Here is a 20,277-nt window from a genome sequence, read left to right on the forward strand (position 1 = left end):
ATGCTGAGACCTTTTGGTTGTAGAGCATATTCTCACATCAAGCAAGGAAAGCTACAACCAAGCGCACTGAAGTGTGTACTTCTTGGATATCAAAAAGGTGTAAAAGGATATAGGCTGTGGTCTCTGGAGCCTGGGAGTCAGAAGGTAATAATAAGCAGGGATGTCATATTCAGAGAACTGGAAATGCCTTACAAGGAGCAGAGTGAAGATGCAAAAACAAAGACACCAGATGCTCAAGTTGAGGTGGAGTTTCTGGACAGAACTGAAGCCCAGAAACTTGATGATAGTTCAGATTCTTCAGAGAAAGAAGATCAAGTTCATGAGATCAATGTCGTCAAATAGCGGCTATAGTGGGGATATTGCGCTATAGCATATCAGTTTTTAATGAAAACGCTATCGCCACACCGATACGTAGCATTTTTCTGTGGCGGCCGCCATACCCGTGGCGGTCGTGGCGCCATAGCGCTACCATATCCCGGAATAGCGGTATTGTAGCCCAATTTTGACTTTTTGGTGCTAATTTTGACTTTTATTGGGCTTTTTATTTTTTAATTTAATTTTGCATAGGCCCAATCAACCCACCGCAATAATTCTAACCCCAATAATTCTAAACCTTAATTCCACAACCCCAATCTGCAGCTTTTCATCTCTACTCCTTCAGTCCTTCCACAATCTGCCACCCACCGTCGCGCCGCCTGTTGCAGCCTAGCCAGCACCCGCCAGCACCCTCCAGCCCCACTCAGTGACTCAGCCACCGCCCAGCCACTTGACGCCGCCACCCTCGCGCCGCCGCCGCCGCCACCTACAGCAGCCGAGCACCTTCCAGCAACAGTCCAGCGACCAGCAGTCAGCTTTCCGACAAGGTATTTTTCTATTTTGTGGTTCTATTACATGCTTTACCCATTCTATAATGTATAAAAACTTAAAAAGTAATGATATCATCAGCTAGGTTGTGTGATAACAAGAGCATGCAAATATTCTGGATTTTGTTAACTTATTATGTTTTATTGTTTTCTTTTATTTGCAAGAATGTCTCATGGAGAAGCTTCAACAGCTGCCACTAGTGGAAAATGTTCGAATAGAACTGATCCGGGCTGGAAGTATTGTTCTCCCGTTGATGAAAAGTTGACTAGTAAAGTCAAATGCAACTTTGGCAACAAAGAGATGAACGGGGGCATTACAAGAGCAAAAGAGCATCTGATGGGAAAGAAAGGAAAGGTTGCCCCATGTCCTAGTTGTCCGAAACAGGTGCGAGATGAGCTTTGGGATCACTTCCAATCCAAAAAAAATTTTGGAAGCTCAGATTTTGCGAAGTATACAGAGTTTGTCGATCTAGGTGGTACTGATAGTACGAGTGGCATTGGCAATGCAGATGAAGATGCTACAGTAGTGAGAGGGCCGATGGATGCGTTTATGAAAAGGGGTGCAGCTGCAAGTGCTGGAAAACTAAGCAAAGAGAATATGAGGCAACAGAATGTGAAAGAATCTCTTGATAAAAAAGCTGTAGCACTAGTCCACCAGGATATTGCTCGGTTTTGGTATCATGCAGGCTTGTCGTTCAACGCGATTCGGTTGCCGTACTTTGATCGGATGGTTAAATCAATTGGAGAATTTGGCAAGAATTTGCCAGTTTCGAGCTATCATGACATCAGAGTTCCTCTTTTGCACAAAGAGATGGAACATACTGAAGCATTATTGGAGAAAAAAAAGAAGGTATGGACGGAGGTTGGTTGCTCGATTATGTCAGATGGATGGTCTGATCGGAAACAGAGGAGTATTATTAACTTTTTAGTTAATTCTCCTAGTGGATCGGTATTTATTAGATCTATTGATGCATCTGGCATTGTGAAGACATGAGAAAAAATATTTGAGATGCTTGATTCTATGGTTGATGAAATTGGTGAAGAAAATGTTGTCCAAGTAGTAACAGACAACGGGAGTAATTATGTTGCAGCCGGGAAGTTGTTGATGGCAAAGAGAGAGCATCTTTATTGGACTCCATGTGCGGCACACTGTATAGACCTAATGCTCGAAGATATTGGTAAGATTGTCGTGATTAAGAATACAATTAAGAGGAGTATTAGTCTTGTTGGCTATATTTATAGTCATGGTTTTACCTTAAACTTGTTAAGGACTACCACAAACAAGAAGGAGTTAGTGAGGCCGGCCATCACTCGATTTGCTACGTCCTATTTATCATTGCAAAGGCTTCAAGAGGAAAGGGAGAACCTTAGGAAAATGTTTACTTGTGATGAGTGGATGCAAAACAAGTTATCAAAGGAGGCGAAGGGGATCGAAGCAACAAAGACCGTCATGAAGACTTCCTTTTGGAATAATGTCGTCTACATTCTCAAAATAATGGGTCCCCTTGTAAGAGTGCTTAGAATGGTGGATGGTGAGAAGAAGGCAGCGATGGGCTACATCTATGAGGCAATAGAGAAGGCGAAAGAGGAGATCAAGAAGTCTTTCAATGGGATTGAAAAAAAAATATGAAGATGTTTTCAAGATAATTGATAAAAGATGGAGTTGTCAACTCCATAGGCCATTGCATGCAGCTGGATACTTTCTGAATCCAAGCATCTTCTATGATAACAGGGAGTTGAACTTTGATAGTGTGGTGACTAAAGGGTTATATGCATGTATTAATCGATTGGCGACATCAAAAGCAGAGGAAGATAGGGTGCTTCAACAGTTGAATGTGTACACAAATGCCGCAGGCGACTTCTTTGGTACCGAGGTTGCGCAACGGCAAAGGAAGATTGTACATCCCGGTGAGAAACTTTAAACTTAGTCCTTAAAAATTTTTGAATTCTATTTTCTAATTTGGAAACATATATGATTGTGTAGCTACTTGGTGGTCTATGTTTGGGAAAGACACTAGGCTTTTGCAAAAGTTTGCAATCAAAATCTTAACTTTGACATGTAGCGCTTCCGGTTGTGAGCGCAATTGGAGTGTCTTTGGGCAAGTTAGTACTTTACTACTTAATGTACTTTTTTTTAAAGATTACTTACTGTACTTATAGTGATTTAGTTTCTAATAATATTTATAAATAACAATTATGTGATTAATTATATTTATTTTGTAGATTCATACAAAAAAGAGAAATAGGCTCGAGCATAAGAGGATGCAAGATTTGGTTTATGTGAAATATAACCAAAAATTGCATGATAGGAACAAGCTTAGTGCAACCGATGAATTTGATCATATTATTCTCGATGATATTGATGAGTGCAATGAGTGGCTAGTTGGGGAGTTGGATGATGATGATGATGATATTGATGGTGGTAATCATTTGGTTCATGATGATGATGATACACTTGATTGGAACATGGTGTATAAGGCTTCGGGTGTTGGAGAGCCTAGGACATATACTAGGTCAAAGAAGAGGAAAGAATCTTCTACATTTAGTTCAAGTTGTCTTAGAGTTTCTAAGAAAAAAGAACCTATCATACCTAGAAAAGGGAAAGGGAAAAGGAAAAGGCTTGCGCTTGTAGATGAAGAATCGGAAGAGGAAGAATTTGAGGATAGTGTAAGTGGAGATCAAGAGGATGAAGCAATGGAGGATGAAGATGAAATGGATGCCGATGATAGTGATGATGATGAGCTAGAAGACTATGTTGAGCTTGATGATTGATGTCTATTGAGCTTATCATGGTTTTATGTTTTGTTGAACACTTGAACTAAAGACTTTAATTGCTAGACTTTTATATAATTGTTTTCTATTTTATGCTTTATTACATGTTTTTAGAGTTTTTAATGTTATATTTTTATTATTTTCTAATTTTTTGAATTATATATGAATATATAAATATTATTTTATATATTTAATTAATGACCGCTATATCCCGCCATACCGATACGCTATATCCCTGTGGTATTTTTCGGGCGAACCGCCATGAACCGCTATACTGCTTTGACAACATTGCATGAGATTAGTGATGATGAGAATGAAGTCACGAATGAAGGTGGAGTCTCTACTGATGATAATCTCCAAGGCTACATGCTGGCCAGAGATAGAGAAAGAAGAACAAATATCAGGAAACCAGCAAGATATAGCAATGCAAGTCTGGTGTACTATGCATTCTGTGCAGCAGAGGACATTGAGTCTACTGAACCAGGAACTTACAAGGAGGCTGTGAAATCCAAAGAAAGAGATAAGTGGATAAGAGCAATGAATGAAGAAATTGAATCCTTACTCAAGAACAAGACATGGATCCTTGTGACAAGAAAAAGGCTGCAGAAACTGATTGGATGCAAGTGGACCTTTAAGAAAAAGATTGAAGCATCTAATGGGGATAAAATAAGGTATAAAGCCAGGTTAGTGGCTAAAGGATACAACCAGAGAGAAGGACTGGACTACAATGAAGTATTCAGTCCAGTTGTGAAGCATAGTTCAATAAGAATGCTCATGGCTTTGGTGGCCAAAAATGACTGGGAATTACATCAAGTGGATGTAAAGACGGCCTTCTTACATGGTGAGCTTGAGGAGAGTATATTCATGGAACAACCAGAGGGGTTTGTGAAGCCAGGGGATGAAGATAATGTATGTTTGCTCAAGAGAAGCTTATATGGCCTCGAGCAGTCAAGTAGACAGTGGAATCTGCAGTTTGATCAACACATGAAGCAGATTGGTTTTGAAAGCTCCAAGTATGATAGCTGCGTGTACATTAAGAAAAGGGATGGAAGATCAGTAGCTTTCTTGCTCTTGTACGTGGATGACATGTTAGTCACTGGATCAGACATCAATGAAATTCAGAAAGTGAAAAATGACCTCAAATGCAGATTTGAAATGAAGGATTTGGGGGAAGCTAAAAGAATTCTGGGCATTGATATCATAAGAGACAGAAAGAGAAGGGTGTTATGGCTGAGTCAGCAGCACTACATAGAGAAATTGATCAGCAAATACCAAATGAATGAATCCAGAACAGTTTCAACTCCTTTAGGGCAGCAGTTTCAGTTATCTGCAAGTCAAGGGCCAAAGTCTGAGGAGGAACAGAAGGAAATGGGGAACATTCCATTTGCAAACATTATTGGAAGTGTTATGTATGTAATGATCTGCACCAGGCCGGACATAGCCCATGCTGTGAGCATTACAAGTAGATATATGAGCAATCCTGGGAAGGCTCACTGGCGGGCCATTAAATGGATGTTGAGATACTTGAGAGGAAGCTCTGACTATGGGATCATGTACAGGGGTTTTGGAGATCGAACTAAGGACATTATTGAAGGGTTTTGTGATTCGGATTATGCCTCCAACAAGGACAACAGAAAATCACAGACAGGGTATGTCTTCAATATGTTTGGATCTGCTGTGTCATGGAAATCGAACCTGCAATTAGTGGTGGCTTTATCAACCACGGAAGTTGAATACATAGCTCTTACTGATGCTGTGAAGGAGAGTTTTTTGGGTTAGAGGAATGCTGAAGGACTTAGGAGAAGAGCAGGAGAGGGTTGTGGTGAACTGTGATAGTAGTAGTGCAATTTGTCTATCCAAGCACCAAACTTTTCGTGATAGAAGCAAGCACATAGATGTGCGGTTGCATTTTATACGAGATGAAGTGAAGAAAGGTGTGGTAGAGATCAAGAAGATAAGAACTGAGCACAATCCTGCAGTTGCTCTGACTAAGGTGATTCCTGCTTCAAAATTTGCCTATTGTTTGGAGTTGGTGAACGTTCTGAAGAAATGAAGTGAGTGGGTGTTGGAGAACTAGGACATTGAGTGTTGATGTTGGAGACGAGGTGGAGATTTGTTATGTGCATGCGTCTCACAACATGGAATAAAAGAGTTGGTTAATTCGGTTATTGCATGAGGGTGCATGTGGAATTCTTCGCATAAGATCAAGGCTCGAGGGATTCAGTTAGATATGTCAGATATATAAGTTGATATCGGATAACTGAGTATGAGTATGACAGTTGCATTCATTCAACACACAAGAAAAGCCAGAGAGAGAAAGAGCGAGTGAAGATCCTCAATCAGAGAAGGATTAGAGGAGCATCGATCTTGAGAGTATCGATTGGAGTCGTTCGAGCTCTGGTTGTTCACATCAATTGGTTGGTTAGCTGCTGTGTTTCTGCTAGATCAACATCAGATTGCGATTGCGTGGTTAAGTGTTCTTGTATTGAAACTTGTGTATGTGCGATCTTTGTAACTTCGATCTTCTTCATCAATAAAGGCTTACTAGAGTTCTCCCGTGGACGTAGATCATTTCGATCGAACCACGTTAAATCGCTGTGTGGATTGTAGTTTCATGCATTGTGTTATCAGCATTTGTATTGGGTTCATATTCGCACGTTGATATTACAAAAATAAATAATAAAATTGACTCTCAAATTAAAGGATCCGTTCAAAGTTCTAACATATGATATTGCTATGTAATTATGGAAAAAAATCAATAAAATAAGCTCACAATTAACATACACAGAAAGAGTCGACTTTGGTGACCAAACTATCCGATCAGTGAGACCATATTGAAGAGGTCCTGAGTGTTGAAGGACTTAGGTCCTGTCGAACATTCAGTGCACATATATCAATAGGGGCACCAATGCCTTAAAACGTGATCTTTGCACACTTGACAGCTCCATTGTTATGAAAATCTTGACAGCGGCATGGCAAAATTGTAAATGAGATCACTGCATGCATCTCTATCAATTGTCACATGATAGAGAGAAGCTGTTCAAAGACAATACATTATATTCAAATTTATAAAAGGCCCTTTCTGTCACTTTTACAGAAAGACAAATAAGTGATACGATCAAATCACCAAGTTCTACTCAACATATACACGTTTTCAGACCTAGCTTTATGAGCCTATTTTATAATTCCATATTTGTATGGATATTGGATAGAGGAATTTAATATTGTTATTATATCTAACTATACATAAAATAAGATGTAGAGAAAACCTGCCAAATTATAAGCTTATCCCACACAGCGAGTTCCAACACGACTTTTCAAACTCTGCATCATATCATAGATAGCCATGCTAAGAGTGAGCTGCAACAGAGATGTATAGTTATCAAAAGATTTTAAAAATATAAAAGGAGGAAAAAAAATAAATTACTACGTACATAAATAAAAGCAAATATGTATGTACCAAGTTGTGAATGAAGAACTCACATCTCCATTAATGTACATATAGAGCCTCTTTGAATCCTCAATACAGCCAAGGTACAAGATTGTAGCAAGTATCTGATTGCTCAACTATTTGTCTATGTTTTTCCCCAATAAAATTAACATGCTCACAGTACTGTAACTATTAACTTCTGTCAGACGCGTTTCGAAGAAGGAACCATTTAACAACAAAAACAAACTTAGCTAATATTTTTATAATGCAGGGAGCGGACAAGAAATAACTCATCTTCTTTGCACATCAAATAATCAATTGTTTCAGGAATAACTAAGGGGCAACAGATGACATGCTTGATAGCATAGCACTAATCTTTGATTAAAACATAGGAAATATGGTAGAGCTATGATGAACTCTCATACTGTATTTTATCAAGTTATTCAAAAAACAAGTAATTCATACAAATTTACTGGACATGTGTAGCCACATACTTTCAAGCAAACCAACCCACTGCCACGTTCCTTCAACAGGGTTTCTGTAAGGCACTCTAGGTTTTCCAATAGGCATCATTAACACTCATCCTTCAAAAAGATGAGTGTTATCCAATACATGTAATATAAACTTCTGCGACCGAGGCATACCTGCATTCATGTTAATGATGAACTGGGCCATGGGAATGTCGCTGCATAAGCAAGAAAGATCGATTGAATTAGAGTTAGACTACAGACGCTCTCACTAGTGCCGGTAATGCAATACAAGCGAGCACCTTCAGTTTCGGTAAGGCAATCAACGTTAACGAATCAACATTGGAGAAAACATAGTCCACCACTTTCATAGATTAAAACACATAAATGATGACTCAATTTGGAAATCATGTATAACAACAACAATCTATCTTTTAACATTCAAAGTTACAAGAACAAGATGCAAATACTTAAGCAGCTAACAAAAATTTAGGTTTGAATCCATCAAAAACAACAGTCACAATCAAAAGGGCACAGAGCAGTTCCTCCTGCATCTGGCTTCCCTATACCCAGCTCTTCTTCTGAAAACACAGCCAGCCCGTCGGCAGTTTTCTTCCTCGGTCCAGAAGTTCCGGCTGAAAATTCGAAGGAGCGGCTCTTCATACTCTTTTCCTTCTTTTTTAAATTGGCAGCGGCTACTTTGGATTTGGCTTTGGCTTTGGTTTCGGCCTCAGCCTTCTTTTCCAATTCCAGTCTCTTGCGTTTATTAGCAGCAAAAATTTCATCAATCTCACTTCCCTTCCTTTTCCTTTTCTGGTTAGAGACCTTCTTCTCCTGTTGTGCAACGTCTTCTACTTTTGGGGGCTTCTTCAACTGCCCAACTTTTTTCATCTTGCTATCACAATCTCACTCTTCAAACCACCAAAATTTATCACACATTATGAGAAATCAAGCAAAAATTATCGCCAATCTACTTTTTCAGTTTCTGAAAATTGCAATTAAATTACTCCACTATAATTTTGAATAGAGCAAGAAGATGTGTACCTGATAGGTTGCAAAAGAATTTGTCTGAAGCGGAAGGGGAAAATATTAGGTATTCATTGGTGTAGAATTTAATTGAGTGTAAAAATGGGCTTTAATTAGTGGGCTAATAATTTTATTAAATCTACCATGCCTAAATGAATTAATAGGTTTTCATCTACTATTAAATGAATTATTATACTGTAATTTCGCTTACTGATAAAATTTGTTAAATTTAAATGAGTTTAAGTAATTAATAAGTGAGCGCATATTTGTAATCAATTGAAATTCATTTTACAATACGGTTTACATAGATTATTATTAAAATAAAATTTGTATAAATTGTGATATTATAGTATAACATGAGTATTTAATAGTATAAGTAATAAGGTAAATGATAAAAGATAAATAATATGGCATAAAGTGGTCCTACAAGTGAAAATTATACATATAGTGATATAAAATAAAATAAAAGACGAACGCCAAAGTACAATAACAAAATGAAAAACCTTATAATTCAGTAAAGCAAAACTGAATCCTCCAATAGACTAAAGGATATGCGTTTGGTTGAGTTCTTTTTTTTTCCGATGCATCTTCCTTCAGCTTGAAAATACGCGCAACTATTAGGATCGACTATGAAGTCTATAGTCATTATTTTATTTTCTTCCCTCATAGTTTTGAATTCATGGCCGATCTTTTGATGTTTCAAAAACTTAGCCATATGGCCGTTTGTTTGTTTCATGCCCTCATTTATTTGCTCATTTTGTTATATTAGGGCATTAATAAGTGATATTGATTTTTCACACTGTTTTTTCTTGAGTTTAGTTTTTTTTGTTCCGATGGGCCTTGATAAAGAAGAGCCACCAAAGTATGAGCCTGACTTTTTAAATAAGAAGAATGAAATTAATGTGATGCTTATTGCCTTGATAAAGAAGAGCCACCAAAGTATGAGCCTGACTTTTTAAATAAGAAGAATGAAATTAATGTGATGCTTATTGTCTAGAGCTCCTTGCATAATTTTGGGCTTTCTAAAATAAGAAGAGCACACTGTTATAATTGTTGTGTTGATTGAGATGCCTCTATTATTGGACCTTGTGAAATTTGCATATAAACTTGACATAAAGAATGTCTTCACTCTTTCTTTGCATAACTTTCTTTACAAATTGACATTTTGTGAGGAAAGATAAAGATGACGATAGAGATGAAGATGAGATGATTGTGATGATGTGTTCGCTTGTGTTTATTGATATGTAATGATTATTCTATTTTTTGAATCGATGACTAGGATTTACTTCTACTTTTACGATGAGTTGCTAATATTGAAAGCACACTGATTATGCTTTATATCTTTTATTTTTGCTTTTACGATAAGTGACCAAGATTGATAAATGAACTATGTTTTTTTTTCCTTTTAATCATTTTTAATGGTTGATTAAGATTTATTTATGTTTTTACAATGAGCGGTTAAGATTGAAAGCATGATTATATTTTTCTTTTTTAATGAATGATATTTTTTACAATTGAATGTTTAGAATGTACTTCTAATTTTTTAATTTTATTAATGAATGACTAGGATTAGAAGTTAACCTCTAGGATTAAAATTTTGAAATTATTATAAAACTTATAGAAATGAAGACTATGTATTGTACACTAATTTCTGACAATATGCTATTATGACGACCATGATGTTATCTGAAATCTGGATATCTCTCGTGAAGTGTTGCAATAAAAAGTTGCATTAAATATTTAATATTCATAATTTTGGTATTAAGGAAAATTAAATTTAAATCGACTTCAATATCATCAAATTCTGGCAGCTTCCCACTCATCTGATCATCTCTCACGTTTTTTTTCCAGATTTAATCTCCATTCCATGAAAAAAGAAACCTCCAATGATATTCCCTCTCCTCTTTCTCTGTCTAAACCTCTCTTCTCTCTTCCGTTTCTCCTCTGCCAGATTCGCCCAACTCCACAGTTACAATCAATCAGGTATTATTGCGAATTTTCAATTTTCAATTTTTAGGCATCAACTTATTTTCAATCATCAATTACTGGTTTCGGATTGGTGTACCGGCCAAAATTTGATCTGTGGTGACTTCATTGATGTTGATGATTCCATTGCGCTCAATTTTTGAACGACGGTTTATGTATTAGCCTTATATGGATTGTTACTTGGCTTTGGTATTAATTTTCGAAATAATATCACCTTTTCACCTTCCAGCCTGGGAAAGTACTGAACATTTACTCGTTCAATCCTCACTAAGGAAATTTTCGATTTTTATAAATATATGTTGTCAGGTTATGATGACAGAAGTTATGGGGTTTCCGGGAGGCGGATGTATTCGATGAACGACTTTCAAATGACTGAGGAAGATTACAATGCGAGGCTGTAAGTTCTCTGGTTTTGCTTGCCTTTTTTCTCTATGCTTAAGTTAGAGTTGGATTACCATCTTTGAGCTAAGTTTGGATAATGTTGTTTTTTCTCAGTGAAAAGTTAGCACAAGGCTACATGAGTAATTCTGATCTTCAGGAGGCAATGCAGGAATTTAATAGCCGTTGTCCCAACATCTCCAGAATTTACAGGTAACTCTTTAGACATGCTTAACTTTATGTTACGATCCACCATCAATATCAATCAATAAAGTATGAAAAGAGTGTCCTAGTGCTATTTTTAATGACAAATCTTTATTTGTTATCAAAAGGTAACTAAATCACAGCATTTTGTTATTGTTGGTGTTGTTGTGTGTTCTTCCTGTTTCTTTTTCTATTGTAAATTAAATGAATGGATGGCAACAAAATTTTTTAAGATATTTCTTGGTGTTGCAACTACCATGAACTTCCATCCACCTTCATATACTTAGTAGATTGGAACTGATACTGAGTTCGTTATCAGAGAATTTCTTCCTGGGATTTCATAGAAATTTAAACCAGTTTGACCTTAGTAATATGTACCAGTATTAAGATTTTGTATATAAAGTAACCCGGTTACACTTTTGGCCTGTTTATTGATTAAATGGCCATCATGCCAGGAACTATTGGTAAGAGAAGAGTTTCAGGGGTCAGTTACCCTGTTAATAGAACTTGTGCTAGGGGGAAGCTAGTAGCCTAGTACTAGTTATTTTCTTATAGTTGGAAGAAGCAATATATCAACCCCGTTCGAAAATTAGCCTTCAACACCCTCTATAAGGTTGTTACTTCATTGCTGTATATTGTTTCAAGAGCTCTACTATTATCTGATGTGCTCTGATTCTCACTTTGTGGGCTTGACGGAACTGACAATCAGCATCGGAAAGAGTGTATTCGGAGTTCCTCTGGTACTGCTGCTTTTTCAGAACCTGCATTTATCAATTTTCTCTGGACAGCTGTAGAACTTGTAGGTTGTAAATGTGAATGCATTACTGTTTTTTTTCTGAACTTAGTTGGCTATGGAAATTTCTGACACACCTGGGACTATTGATGCTGAGCCTTCTTTTAAGGTAGTTTATTTTGCCATCATTTCACTTGTGGTTTAAATTATTGTTTTGCTTGGAATGTGAATGCTTTAATGTGGTTTAAATTATTGTAAATGTGAATGCTTTAATGTGGTTTAAATTATTGTTTTGCTTGGAAATGCTTCTGCAAATCATGATGAACCCTAAACTTACAGATTAGCAAAACTTTAGTAATAATTTGGGAAATGACAGGTTGTTAATTATGTGTCAAGAACTATATTCATGGATCTATGCTTCCAGATTTGCAATAAGATAAGTGATAATTTGATATAAATGAGAAGTGATTATGCGATGGTTCAGTATTTGCCTTTGTAGATGAAACTCATGAAAGAAGAAATGAATATCATAAGTCTAACTGATGATGCTGGGGTACTGATACTCATATCACTTGTTGATTTACCTGGTGGGGAATGAAGGGTCCTGATTTTGATGGAGCTGAGCCTAATTCAATATCAGAGTAGCTCATATTATACAATATTAGGTTTCCAAATAACCTCATAATTATATTACAGAAGAATTTGTAGCATAAATTTTGTTTCTAGTTGTCATAACTACGAGGCCTTTGCTTATTATCACACAGGTCAAGTAGATAGTTGTTCCTGTAAAACATCTCATGGTTTTTTATTATAGTATAAAATATATTTGAGGAGGGATGATTTTGTTTGTCAGTTGACTCAGTTCTAGGTGAACCTCGTAATAATATAGTTCAGTTTTCAATAACTATGATCTATATTGAATTCTTTTATGCTCACTTATTCACTTTAAAATTGCTCTATGTAGGAGCTTTTGGTAGAATAAAACGTTTGGCTACATTGTGCGAAATCTAGTTGTAGAGAAGGAAGGTGAGATGAAAGAATAGAGGGGACCTAGATTAATTCATCTCATTAAATATGTTGGGCTGACTAGTTTAGGTAATAGGTATAACCATTAGAGGTTGTACATAACATGTTTACCATGCATGTAGAATCACAATATTGATGTCTCATTTGTCTCGTATTGCAGTTTGTTGGAAATGTGCACGGTAATGAACCTGTAGGCCGTGAACTTCTGTTACTTCTAGCAAATTGGCTGTGTGATAATTATTTGAAGGACTCATTGGTAAAGCTTTATTTTCACATTTGTCTATTATTTCTATTAATTGCATCACTTGGCACTTTTCACAATGGAATTGGGGAGACTATTAACAAATGGTTTCATTATGTGTAGAAATCATGTTCACTTGATTGCTTCCGGTGTTTAGTGTTTCTCTTTCCTAACAGTTTATGTGTAGCAGCCCTTTCCTCTTTCCCCAGTATCAATCTTGTACCTTGTTGAAATAAGATTTTAGCGATTCTTGGGCATGTCAGTGAAAAACTTGTCTGCTCATCAGATCACCAGCATGATGTGCTGTGTTTGAGATGTATCATTTCTTAGGTGTATTGTCTAAGTTTATTCTCACAGTAGACGCATTTTTCAAATACTATTTTTATGTTTACTCAAGGTTTCTCATTTGAATGTGTCCTACTCTGCTTATTGTGTTGTTGGTAAGTTTAATATTAGGCGGTCCAATTGACAGGCAACCACAATTGTAGATGATGTCCACCTTCATATACTTCCGTCCATGAACCCTGATGGTTATGCTCTGAGGAGGCGCGGAAATGCAAATCACATTGATTTGAATCGTGATTTTCCAGACCAGGTATTCTGCTGCGTTATGTTATTCTTAAAATATAGTATTCGTTAGTTCTCAAACTAGTGCAATGGAGTTGGATGAGACATACCTTCCAAGATGAACCTTCAAGCACTTTTAGTTTGCTATTAGCAACTAGTTTTCCTTTTTTCATTTATCTGAGGAACAATGCTGCTTTGGCTTACTTCATATGAATGACATGATTGACATAGTTCTTTCATATGAATGATGATACGGACTTGCGGCAACCTGAAACAAAAGCCATGGTGAAATGGATGACAGATATACACTTTACAGCATCTGCCACTCTGCATGGGGTAATGTTCTCTCCACTCGCTTGAAAAATTGGAATCCTTGTCAAATTTAATGTTGCAGTTGATTTTTTAAAAAGGCTTATAGTCGCCTAAATACACCAACTTGGGGTGTATTCTAGTTTTTTCGCATGAACTTTGAAAGGAGTCAAGTAAAATTACACAAACTAAATTGAAGCAATTTTCCCACAATTTCCACCCAAATTAAACCCAATGTGGCAAATAAAATGTTGACATGGACAAATTGGATGTTGAGAAGAAAGATGCAATACATAGAAATTTAAAACGTTGTCGTATCATTAAGATTTACAAATTAAATCCTAATGAAGAACCTTTTATTTTAGTTTGTAAATCCTAATCATATGTCGACAGTTAAAGATTCTATGTGTAACATTGTTCTTCTCAACGATGGAATTGTCCACGTCAACATTCTGAGCCTGGTTTAATTTGGACGAAAAGTGAATGATGTACAAGCACCTAACAGTTTGTCCTTTCACAGGGAGCGTTGGTTGCAAACTATCCATGGGATGGAACTGAAGATAAAAGGTGAGTTATCTACCAATTCTTATAAAAAAGGCTTCAAACGTTGCATCTGTATATTTGATTAATCTCTTATTATATCACCTCGGTGTATTTTCTGGTATAAGAATTTGGGCCAATATCAATTTTTATTGATTGCCTCTGTTGCTTTTTAAATTTTGCTTTTTAATTTTATCTCTTAAGTTTATTTTATTTTTGTAACTGCATGCATTAACCACTCTACTGCTAGGCAAATACACACACTCCTAAAAAGGACAATCAATAAACTTAAGAGATAAAATAAACTGCATGAACGTTTTCTATATATGTTAACTTATCATGATTGAGTAATTTCATTATCTCATTCAGATTGTTTTCAACATAATTATTTTGAAATGATATCTACAGGAGAGATTACTTTGGGTGCCCAGATGACAAGACTTTCAGATTTTTGGCCAGTTTATACAGTAGGTCCCACTACAAAATGTCTCGGAGCAAGGAGTTCCCTGGTGGAATTACAAATGGTGCATTTTGGTATGCTAGTAAAGTATAGACAACATGATTTATATTCTGTAAGGATCTTTAAGATGTTATACACTCAAGGCAACTTTTTGTTGCTAAAATCCCATTTCCGGCATTGTTTTGCAGGTATCCATTATATGGTGGCATGCAAGATTGGAATTATATTCATTCTGGCTGCTTTGAACTCACACTCGAGATTAGTGATGATAAATGGCCTGATGCTAGTGAGGTTAGATCTGAGCTCCTTCACACACATATATACTCCCTCCATTCCATAGAAATAGGCCATTTGGGGATGACACGAGTTTTAATGCGTAGTTGGTAAGTAAGAGAGGAGAAAAAGTAGTTGAATAATTTAGTGGATGGGTGGGGCCCATAAATGATAAAGAGAGGAGGAGGAGGACTATTTCTATGGAAGGGACGGAGAAGGAAATTGAGCCTATTTCTATGGACGGAGGGAGTATATATAGCTCAGTATTTTCTTATCTAGGTCTTATTTCTTATCTATTGTTTCAGCTTCCAACAATATGGGATCATAACAGAATGAGCATGCTAAAAATTGTTGGGAGTATAATTAAGGTACAATCAGTAGATGCCTTAAACTTTTTATATACCCCACAACCTTTCTTCATGATTGTTGTTTTACCTTAAAAAGTTTGGTAGAGTAAAGGCGGATGCCTCTGGAAAAGGACAGAAAGAAAGAAGCAAACGAAAAATAGAAACGAAACTCTCCTCTAAGGGACCACTCCTCCGAATAGGCCACATCGTATATTTTGAACCTTAATTATATTTCTGAATGAATGAAACGTAGGACGCATAGCCCTATAAATACTGAACTGGCTGAACCTTATTGAAATGAACTCTTAATCTGATTTCAACTCTAATGGATAAAAGAAGATTCTAATAACAAACTTGACTCCTTAAATAAACTGACTTTTTAATGAAACAAATAACTAATCAAGCTAATTAATAAGTACTGATAACCAAATAATCTGCAACCTGTGATCTCTATCGATTTCTCTGACACTCGAAACAACATTGTCCTCAAGGCCTGGAAACAAGTTCAGAAAACGTCCCAAATCTGCTACAGCTCAACGTCAATATCATCCTGGATTTTTTCATCAAGTGGGAAATAGAAGAGAAACGTGGCATCCACGGTCCATTAAGCAGGCCTTGTTGTGCGACAGGAGCTGCCAGTACATGCTGTCGGGACGGGAAGCTAGGAACGGGGATATGAATGGTAATTGAAACTAAGGTTGCCTTCGCAGAGGCCGTTAGTGGAGCATAAACAAAACGGTCTATCAAATGGGCCACTCATTCTGAAGCCATAACATATTTTTTTATCCCTATTTATATTTCTGAATGACTGAAATGTTGGATACATAGCGCTATAAAATGAACTGTCTGAATCCTGATGAAAAGAACTCCTAATCTGATAAGCTGACTCTAATAACAAACTTGACTTCTTAAAGAAACAGACTCCTTTATGAAACAAATAACTAATAGAGAAAAAATAATAGCTAATAATAATATGTAACTATGATCTCTATCAACGTTGACCTACTGTTTTATAGCTTATAAGTATATTGTTGCAGTCCCAGTAATTCTTGACTGAGATAGAGAATACAGTTTATAAATCTTATGTGATCTCATATTTTTTACATGTGGGATATTTCATATTTTTACATGTGGGATATTTCATATTTTTACATGTGGGATTCTCCTTATTATACTGATTTATAAATCTTAAACATGCAGACTGGAATACATGGACAAGTTTTTTCATCAGATGGAAAACCTTTGCCTGCATCAATAGCTATCCAGGGAATAAACTACACTGTATGAGCTCATATTATCGCTGTTATATGCTATCTACAATATATCTGTCAGTATCAACATTTGCTGTACCTCCCTACTGTTAGAGAATGAAAGCGAGAATATATGTGTTTGTTTGTATATATCGAATAAGCAAGGGAGTAAGAAACATAAAGTGGATAAACTTCTTCACAAACGAAGGCCTCGGCCAAAGTTGCTGCTCACACAAAGTACTCCATCATTACTACTCTTCCCGCATTGAAGACCACATTCTCCACTTTGGGTCCTCCAAAGTTCACCAGCTTTCGACCCCCCCCCCCTTGTAGACGAGCCAAGGATGACCTTGGTCTGACATTTTAACATGAAATCAAATTCCTAAACGATGCATAACTGTGTATAGAGTTCAATTAAATTGCATACTTGATATGACCAGAGTGATGACATGTCCATACACTCTGGCCAACTAAATTAAAGTGAAAGCAAATAAACTACCAATTAGAAAAAAAGAGGCTCTAATTAGTGTTTATTTCTTTGAATTATAGTAAAAGAGATTGGGCATCTGATCCTATTCTCTCTTGTTTCTGTTCTCCAATTTCTGTTTTCAGTGAGAAGCCCATACTTACTGATCACATTGGACACCTATATAAAATAAAGTCCATTCCTTGTGCTCTGATTTCTGACAATGCTATGTGTAGTGTTGTTGTTTCTTATGCTCTTGCAATAGAGCTTTCTGATCTGTCACCACCCGCAGATATTTGCTGGCAAGAAGTTTGGTGAGTACTACCGATTGCTGGCACCTGGAGAAAAATATGAAGGTACCTGAGTTAAATATTAGCTTTTCCTCGTTGCTACACAACTTACATTAGTTATTTTAATTTCTTCTATGTTTGGAGCTGGATTTGATATCTGATTTTATCCAAATGTTTTCCTGCAAATACTCTTGGCTTACCTCATACTCCTTTTACAGTAGACCAGTTTACATCTGCTTTTATTTAGTTAGTTTACGATCCTCATGTTGAACATCTGATATGAAAAGCTTCAAAATCCCTGCTTAGCAGCGAAAATGAATGATAGAAAAAGTTGTTCTGTTATATATCAGTTATAGCAGCCCAGTTTTCATCCAATATGTGAATGAAGCATCTAATGTTGGACTATGTTTGCAGTTATTGCTAGCATGCCCGGGTACAGATCGAAGAGGGCTTGTGTTATACTTGGTGAAGCAGCACAGACAGTAGATTTTGTTCTTGATTCAGAGTCGAGTAGCATCTACAAGGATGGTCGAGTTTTGGAGGATTCAGGTTGCTATCCAGACAGCAAGACTGGTCTTCAGGCAGCCGATTTATTGCCTGCGACGCAGTTGGAATTTTGTCTACTGTTATTTGTAATGGTAGGATTTCTTTGCTTCCTAAAGAAGAGGAGAGCAAGAAGGAACGAAAAACAGACATCTGTGCCCAGACGAGCAGCAATGGTCTGAGAAATTATTATTTTGTTAGTTGTAACTCATTATTTATATATTGATAATAATAGATAGTATCCTTGAATAAGGGGATGCTTACTATAGTATCAGACAGTTGAAAGTGAAAAAATTCAAATTAAATAAATTTAATGGCCTGCTTGAAAAACGAAATATCACATATTATGTTTGAATTTTCTTTTTCCGTAAATTGCTGTACTATATTTTCATTTTTAATAGTCACAAACACATTTGATAACATCTTAACTAATTACATCCGTTTTACTTGAATTTAGTTCTCGAATAAGGATAATTTTTGTTAATTATTAGTAATTTTCTGCTTCGATAAGAAACAATTCTATCAATAATAAAAGTGTGAGGAGGTATGAAAACTAGAAAGTGATATTAATGAAAATAATTAAAGTTAATAAAGAGTTAGATTTGGCTCTTTTAACGCTGCTTTTAACGATAGTTCTTGATAACATCGAAACTGAAAAATACACCACGACTATTAATAGTGGTTTGAACTCAGCGTAAAAATACTTGAATCGTCACTATCTATAACATAGTAAATCAATCAATTAATCTATATACAGATATTTTATGCAATATATACCTAATTATTAATTTGAATGCAATTGATATCCTTTTGCGCAAAATTTCCACAATTGAAATTTCATATATAAGAGCATCTCCAGTGGCGGACGTCCGGTCGGACATCCGGTCGGACGTCGCGACGGGCGACCCGGACGTCCGCCATTGTGGCGTTTAGGGTCGGATACGGACGTCCCGTGAGGACGTCGGGTGTCCTCGGACGTCCCTGCGACGGGCGGGCGGACGTCCGCCACTGTGGCCAGAGTCGGACGTCCGCCACTGTGGCCAGAGTCGGACGTCCCGCTCGGACGTCCGAAATTTTTTTATTTTTTTTAAACCCTATATATACGGCTCGTTGAACTTCATTTCATTTGCACCACTTGTTGTTAACAAGTTTCTCTCTTCTTTTACTACAAATTTCATTTCTACTTTTAATGGAGAACGATAGGAACTCCCCGGCCACGAGCGAGTCGCAGACTCCGGCGTTTCCCATCGACCTGGAGGGAAACGCCAGCGGAAATGCGACAACAGTACCGGGAATGGGACAGATGGGTGGGATGATGTCCCCTTATATGTACAATTGGATGGGACAGATGGGCGGTATGGGTGGTATGATGCCCAGGGCAGCCGGGATGGGGGGCATGACCCCAAATATGATGATGTCGGGGATGGGGATGGGGGGCATGACCCCAAATATGATGGGACAGATGGGTGGGATGATGGCGGGGATGATGCCGGGGATGATGGCGGGGATGATGCCGGGGATGATGCCGGGGATGATGCATGTGGGAGGTGGTGGCAGGGGCCCTGAACCACTAGCGGACGATGTCTATCGGCCGGTTGTGGATATGCAGTCTACTGATACCCCTTCCACTTATGTTCCGGATACTCAGTTCACCGGCATAGACACTTTCTCTTTTGAGGAGTTGGGGATATCTCCAGTCAGGCAGACGCCCGATGATATGAGCGGGGGCAGGGGGAAGGGACGTGGCAAGGGCAAGGGGAAAGCCCCAGGGTCTTCCTCACGAACGGTGGCAGAGGAGGGGGATGAGGAGACGGGAAAGAGGACGATCTGGAGCCAGTGGGAAAACGTCGCGCTTGCGAAGGCTTGGATTGCAATTGTCGAGGATCCCTATGTCGGTGCCAACCAGCATATTGACAGACTATGGCATCGGATCGCTGAAGCCTACCACACACACAAACCGGCTAGTGCGAAGCGTCGCCTTCCCGAACAGTGCCGGAAACAGTGGGAGCGGTTGAGGCCTAAGCTTAGTCGATTTGCTGGCCTCTACCAAAACAACCTCCGCCAGGCAAGCAGCGGTATGTCCGAGGAGGATGTCCGGAACCGTGC

At 37.5% G+C, this 20,277-nt stretch overlaps 3 protein-coding genes and 1 long non-coding RNA gene across 6 annotated transcripts; 2 read left to right on the forward strand and 2 right to left on the reverse strand.

Moving 5' to 3' along the window:
- Positions 1-1,872: 1,872 nt before the first annotated feature.
- On the forward strand, positions 1,873-3,635 carry LOC121757771. Its single transcript, XM_042153262.1, has 4 exons — positions 1,873-2,462; positions 2,596-2,729; positions 2,848-2,966; positions 3,087-3,635. Exons 1-4 carry the CDS (start codon positions 1,873-1,875, stop codon positions 3,633-3,635), a joined length of 1,392 nt encoding a protein of 463 aa, XP_042009196.1.
- Positions 3,636-6,312: 2,677 nt separating this feature from the next.
- On the reverse strand, positions 6,313-8,035 carry LOC121758294. The gene is made up of 2 exons (XR_006041403.1): positions 6,905-8,035; positions 6,313-6,671 (listed from the first exon to the last, which is right to left on the reverse strand). It is a non-coding gene; the product is annotated as an uncharacterized LOC121758294 (long non-coding RNA).
- A 1-nt stretch (position 8,036) lies between these two features.
- On the reverse strand, positions 8,037-8,423 carry LOC121757772 (uncharacterized protein C6G9.01c-like). The gene has a single exon (XM_042153263.1). The coding sequence runs from the start codon at positions 8,421-8,423 to the stop codon at positions 8,037-8,039; it is 387 nt and encodes a 128-aa protein (XP_042009197.1).
- Positions 8,424-10,330: 1,907 nt separating this feature from the next.
- On the forward strand, positions 10,331-18,543 carry LOC121758850 (carboxypeptidase SOL1-like). Of its 3 annotated transcripts, XM_042154260.1 has the most exons (15): positions 10,332-10,541; positions 10,851-10,941; positions 11,040-11,135; positions 11,836-11,866; positions 11,972-12,028; positions 13,046-13,141; positions 13,599-13,721; positions 13,925-14,029; positions 14,523-14,569; positions 14,951-15,076; positions 15,191-15,293; positions 15,581-15,643; positions 16,823-16,903; positions 17,631-17,694; positions 18,043-18,543. In XM_042154260.1, exons 1-15 carry the CDS (start codon positions 10,445-10,447, stop codon positions 18,351-18,353), a joined length of 1,491 nt encoding a protein of 496 aa, XP_042010194.1. In that variant the 5' UTR covers positions 10,332-10,444; the 3' UTR covers positions 18,354-18,543. The 3 variants fall into 3 exon arrangements, with proteins under 3 accessions (XP_042010195.1, XP_042010194.1, XP_042010196.1); XM_042154261.1 differs by lacking the exon at positions 15,581-15,643 and having other exon boundaries at positions 10,331-10,541; XM_042154262.1 differs by lacking the exon at positions 13,046-13,141.
- The last annotated feature ends 1,734 nt before the right edge of the window (positions 18,544-20,277 follow it).

Source organism: Salvia splendens, chromosome 12, assembly GCF_004379255.2.
Source record: "Salvia splendens isolate huo1 chromosome 12, SspV2, whole genome shotgun sequence".
NCBI classification, from domain to species: Eukaryota; Viridiplantae; Streptophyta; class Magnoliopsida; order Lamiales; family Lamiaceae; genus Salvia; species Salvia splendens.